Source organism: Nelumbo lutea, chromosome 6 (genome assembly GCF_056320005.1).
Source record: "Nelumbo lutea isolate HS-2025 chromosome 6, American lotus-T2T, whole genome shotgun sequence".
NCBI classification, from domain to species: Eukaryota; Viridiplantae; Streptophyta; class Magnoliopsida; order Proteales; family Nelumbonaceae; genus Nelumbo; species Nelumbo lutea.
Window position 1 is genome coordinate 2,202,439 of NC_142689.1, and position 6,344 is coordinate 2,208,782.

General features: G+C 40.2%; 1 protein-coding gene across 1 annotated transcript; it reads left to right on the forward strand.

The window, feature by feature from the left end:
* The first annotated feature begins 2,955 nt into the window (after nt 1-2,955).
* On the forward strand, nt 2,956-5,985 carry KCS10 (3-ketoacyl-CoA synthase 10). Its single transcript, XM_088949189.1, has 3 exons — nt 2,956-3,537; nt 4,096-4,721; nt 5,162-5,985. Exons 1-3 carry the CDS (start codon nt 3,127-3,129, stop codon nt 5,703-5,705), a joined length of 1,581 nt encoding a protein of 526 aa, XP_088805315.1. The 5' UTR covers nt 2,956-3,126; the 3' UTR covers nt 5,706-5,985.
* The last annotated feature ends 359 nt before the right edge of the window (nt 5,986-6,344 follow it).

The following is a 6,344-nucleotide window of genomic DNA, read 5'->3' on the forward strand; positions in this document are numbered from 1 at the left end:
CACAGATAAAAAAATATGCTGTGGGATGTTGTGAGGCGACACATGTGAGGAGGAGATATGAAGTTAAGAACTCTTTAAAAACATTAAAAAAAAAAAAAAAAAAAAATCTTAAATGCTTTAGCTTGGGCTGTTCGTGATCGTGGCCCATTAGTAATTAGTTGCCAGTTGTCCTCTGTAACAAACTAACAATGAGCGTGATATGCGGCATTAAGTTGGACGGCCCAACTTGTAGATTAACTGGGCCGACAAACAGTTTAAAACCGGGTAGCAGCCGTTGAGAGGTGTAGAAAAGCAACCTTACCAAAGCTGATAGCGCTGATTTTCTATGCGGATACTCTCTCTGACGTTTGGTGGGACTAGATCCATGCATCCACATTTAATCGTGGACCATGGTCTTGCTCTCCTATCTATTGGTCCTTTCTCACTGATCCAAGCCACTTGGACCCCCTTCTCCGTGACAAATATTATTTTGTTCCCGAACTTGTTTCTTGAAGAAGCTGAAGAAAATTTTGTCTTGTTTTACACCTTTATTTACTCCCAAACACAAGAGCCATTGGATAACTACTAATAACAAGGGTCGGTTGCCAACCTACACGAGTAAAGTAAAGTAGTTTATTGCCAAATTGAAATTCCCAATGCAAGTATTAGGATAGAACCTAATTATTTCCTAACTACTAACTACTAACCAGTTACCATTATCTTTTTATATTCTCCAAATACTCTGCATGGGTAAGCACCAATATATTAAATTCAAGCTTACTTGAATTATTAATTCATATTTCAGATATCATCATGTATAAGAATGGGATTTCACATATACAGTAAAAGAAGAAAATGATTAAGCCACACATGGAAACTCCAATCACATTAGTAATTAATTAGAACTATTTCAGTATTCTATATTATGAAATATAACATTTATAACTGATAATTGTAGATTAACATAATTATCATATCTATATTAGATGAAGGATTAAAGAAATCATGAATCCTCCCACGTTAATGTTGCATGGGTCTAATCATCCTCTCATTTCTCACATATATACTTATTTACTTTTAGATTAATAGGTCTTAATTTTCTTTGATAAAGTTGTTGTTGCACCATGTAATAAAAAAGACATGTTTGGTTGAATACGATAGTCAGTACATTTGGTTAAATGTGAAAGCATATTTTGTGAAATGTGAATTAATGAAAAATAAACATAACTGATTGAGATCCAAATTTAAATTACAACAAATATTAATGAATGCACGGTAATTGAATTTTAAAATTTATTATTATTCTCTCTAATCAAATCATTCTTAAGACTTTCTTAGAAAATCTCTCATTTCTTTTTAAATCTTTATTAATCCCTTTTGACCATATCTAATATAGTAGAGATATGAATTAGATGGAGTGGATAAGATTATGGACCAACTCAAGATCAATCCTAAATATACATATTAGTCTAATTTAATGTCAAAAATCGAATTTGCCAACCCACAACTGACCAAATTTCTATTGAATCCCATGCATTAATTGCACCGATTTATTTGCTAGTAAATATGAATAAACATCGACATTTCCATCTTCACATGACTTTGTTATATCCTTATCTATCAACTACAGTTTTATTATCAAATTTTATAAATATTGTTTATTACTTGTTTTAATTTGTTAGTGAGATTTTATGACACCAAATAGACATTTGGGGGAGCCCTTGTGCGATGTGGACATGGCGCAACCTATACAAACTGTTTCTAACCATTTAATTTGAGTCAATAATGTTGCCATTTCGAGGATGCGGGGTGTGGCACGACTGTTTGTGTTATGGAATGACGCCAGTTCATTCCAAAGTGAAAACCAGCTGCATTGGAATTTCGGCCGAAACAGAACCTAGGGAGAAACATATGGTCAATATTAATCAAATTTGGTTTTCTGTCATGTCATCCCTCATCCGTTCCTTAGGCAAACAAACGTACATGTGTGATGCATGTGTTCCAGACTTCCAGACCCAGGCGCCCTAACCCGACACATTCTCAGTTCTCACCTGGAAAGTATTCCTCTCCTCTTGGAGATGAGTGGGCCGGAGCCGGATCAAATGGTAAACCCGTTTGACCCGGACATATTTGGGTTGATCCAAACTCATTGTAGACGACTAGACCCCAACTGATGGCATCCCTACATCTGCTGCTCCTTTCACTGTTTTCACCATACTTACATGTCAATGGTTGAGATTTGCATGTAGACATGGCAATTGGGCTGGGTGAGTGGAGTTCGGATTGGATTAAAACACTTTAGGTTTATTTTGGGTTAAGTCGATAAATGCTAGCCCTTAATCCTAAATGTCCAGGTTTTGAGGATCGGGTCGACCCATATATCAATCCGGGTCATTCATACAAAATAATTTGTATTTTAAAACATTATATATATATATATATATATATATAATGTTAAAATTAAAGAAATTAACTTTAAAATTCCAAACATAAAATAACAAATTTGAACACAATAATTGAAAAAATAAATAATAATGAGTAAAGACTAAATAATAAAGATTAAAAAATAAAAATTTATAACAATACATAAAGTCTCAAGACTCTCAATTAGGCCTGACAATCCAGTCAATGAAATTGGCCGATTATCCAACCCAATCTAATCCAAGTCTTTTTCAGATTGGATCGGGTCTGGTCTTTCTTAAATTCATTCATGTAGCTAAATATGATATCATCAATCCTATTTTTTCAAGTTGGGTCAACTTTTTGCCTTCTTTGATTATCACTTTCTGTTATTTCCCCATATGAACTACGATCAACATCCTCGGTAACCAGACTAGCTGCTAACTAGGGACTCACACCCTTAGAATAATAAGGACATATTAGTCATTTTACATTTTCCCAGGAAAGGGAAGATAACAACCCCTTTGAAACTTTGAACAACTTTAAATTTTCATTAATGGAGAACACAGGCAGTTCCAACCACACGCAGCGCAGTTGGGTGCACACATTAACTATCCTTCACCCACCACCCCTTACAGCTTATAAACCTACATCTTCCTTCCTTCCCTAACCTCCTACCATTCTTGTCAATCTCTCCATCCCCCCCCCCTCTCCATAGATCTGGGTTCTGTCTCATCTTCGGTTCAGATGGCAGGAGAGCAGGCCCTTCTCTCCACTGAGATAGTCAACCGCGGGGTCGAGTCATCAGGCCCCGACGCCGGTTCCCTGACCTTCTCAGTCCGAGTACGTCGCCGGCTGCCAGACTTCGTTCAGTCGGTAAACCTCAAGTACGTGAAGTTGGGATACCACTATCTCATCAACCACGCTGTTTACTTTGCCACCATACCCGTGTTAGTGTTGCTGTTGAGTGCTCAAGTGGGGAGTCTAAGTAGGGAAGAACTGTGGAGGAAGCTATGGGAGGAGACCTCCTACGACCTCGCCACCGTCTTCGCTTTCCTTGGTGTCTTGGTGTTCACAGTCTCCCTTTACTTCATGTCCAGGCCTAGGCCCATCTACCTCGTCGATTTTGCTTGTTACAAGCCCTCCGACGATCTCAAGGTCAGCTGATCTCAACCCATGCCACCCGCTTTCATCTTTCAAGTTTCAATTTAGTTATTTTTTACAAGATTATTTTAGTCAATACGTTTTCTAGCAATTTATAGTCAGTCGATGAAAGCACCCTACTCCGCCGCCCTAGCAGGCTAGCACCAGCCGCTTTAATCTTGGCTGACTCGATTAGGTCATAGAGTCGACCGGACTCGGTCACTATCACGGGTTGATTCATTAGTCGGTGAACCTTTTTTATTGTTAGATCAAGTTAAATGGATTCATCATAACTGGACTTATTACTCATAGTCTCATAGATAGAATACTTAAAAGTAATAGTCATTAATTATAAGAACAATTTGGGGGGGATGCAAATTTACGATGAATTCCACACTTCCACTCGAGCCAGCTCATCCTAGGTCCAAGTTAACAATAAACTATGCCCCTGCTCCTTGCTTCATGCATACAGCAACGGCATACCGTTGATTGAAGCCGCTAATCCCCAAATTAGTCAGAGATTTACTGTTAATGGATATTTAAAAAGACGCAACTATCCCTGCCTGTCGTCAGGTATCGAAGCAGGATTTCATAGAGCTAGCTCGTAAATCCGGGAAATTCGACGAGGCAAGCCTGGAATTCCAGAGCCGGATCTTGAAAAACTCGGGCATGGGTGACGAGACCTACATCCCCAAGGCGGTGATGCAACCCGAGAACTGCGCCACCATGAAGGAAGGGCGTGCTGAAGCCGCGACGGTGATATTCGGGGCCATGGACGAATTGTTCGACAAGTGCAGAATCCGACCGAAGGACGTGGGTGTACTAGTGGTGAACTGCAGCCTCTTCAACCCAACACCGTCGTTGTCAGCCATGATCATAAATCACTACAAGATGAGGGGCAACATACTAAGCTTCAACCTGGGCGGGATGGGGTGCAGCGCGGGGATCATAGCGCTGGACTTGGCACGGGACATGTTGCAGGCCAACTCCAATTGCTACGCCGTCGTGGTGAGCACTGAGATGGTGACGTTCAATTGGTACCCTGGGAGGAGACGCTCCATGCTTATCCCCAATAGTTTCTTCCGTATGGGTTGCTCGGCCGTGCTGCTGTCCAACCGGAGGCGCGATTTTAGACGGGCCAAATATAGCCTTGAACACATCGTCAGGACTCACAAGGGCGCTGATGACCGGAGCTTCAGGTTCGTATTGTAGTCCTTGAGTTGAGTGATGAAATATCCCGTCATCTACGTGTTACAACGCGGATGGAAGTGCAGCCCGCGTTGTAACGAGTAGATGTGTAGCTCATCTCACTTTGTATATACGCAGCTATCACTTCTTGATGATCATTACTGAGAAAGAAACGAAAACAGTCCTGATATGCCAATGGAAGCTACGTTGTTGAGTACGTAGGACTTGTCCTGATATGCTCGATCTGGACCAAAAAAAAACAGTTAACCAAACCTACCAAGTTACCATTAAATTCAACTCCGTGTAGATTGTAGAGTACATAGGACTTTTCTGAATTCGTATTTGGGTTGGAAATTGGAAAATGGAGATGCTATCTGCTGTTGTGTAGCTTTGATTGAGTTTAATTAATTCATGGTGCGGGGTGCAACTAATAATCGTGTCTGATCAACAGGGCTGTATATCAAGAGGAAGATGAACAAAAGTTCAAGGGGCTATCCATCAGTCGAGATCTTTTAGAAGTAGGAGGTGACGCCCTGAAGACGAACATCACCACCCTCGGCCCACTCGTTCTTCCCTTCTCCGAGCAACTGCTCTTCTTCGGCACACTGATTTGGAGACAAGTGTTCGGTGGCTCAAAGGCATCCAAACCATACATTCCTGATTACAAGCTGGCTTTCGAGCATTTTTGCATAATGGCAGCTAGTAAGAATGTTCTAGATGAGCTACAACGGAATCTAGAGCTCAGCGATGACAACATGGAAGCCTCTCGAATGACATTGCACCGATTCGGAAATACCTCTAGCAGCAGTATATGGTACGAGCTGGCCTATATGGAAGCAAAGGAGAAGGTCAGGCGCGGTGACCGTGTGTGGCAGCTTGCATTTGGATCTGGATTCAAGTGCAACAGTGTTGTGTGGCGATCACTTCGCCGGGTCAGGAAGACCAATAGGAACCCATGGTTCGACTGCATCGATCGCTACCCGGTTGCTCTCTGAACTCTATTCTAAGCCTGGTTCACCCTGGCCTTCTTTTAGCTGGTGGGACTTTAAAGTTTAATTAAACTTAATTAGTAATATTTATATATATTTATATATATTTATATGTCTCTGGATTTTATTGTTAATTATTATTGTTTCTAATGTTTAGAGTATATTTATTGGGTGTTGACTTTACAATTAAGTGTATAATTTGGGAAATGACGCTCAAAGGAAAATGGGGCTGTCGTTTCCACTGGGAAATTAGACCAAACAAAAACATTGATTTCTGTTTTCATCACTCAAGGAAGTCGCTGACTTTTTTTTTTCGGTATGATTGAACTCGTTGAAAAATATTCAGTGATTTAATACTGTTTCTCCTCACCTTCCTTTGTTAGTAGCTTACACTTCGAAAACTAAATTGAAGTTCTATAAATATACTCCTTTCGATAATGGGATTACAATGTATTCCTCTCTAACAGCAATTAGAACAAGAGAAACTCTCTTGATTCAGCTCAAATAAGAATTGATCTTTCTCACTTCAAATAAAGAGAGAACAAACAACTCTTAGAAAACCTCTTTGGAGGTGAATAAAAGTGATGCTGTTTGATCCGAGGCGTCTCGAATCAAGGTCATGGTCAGATAGTCCTATCAACTGGA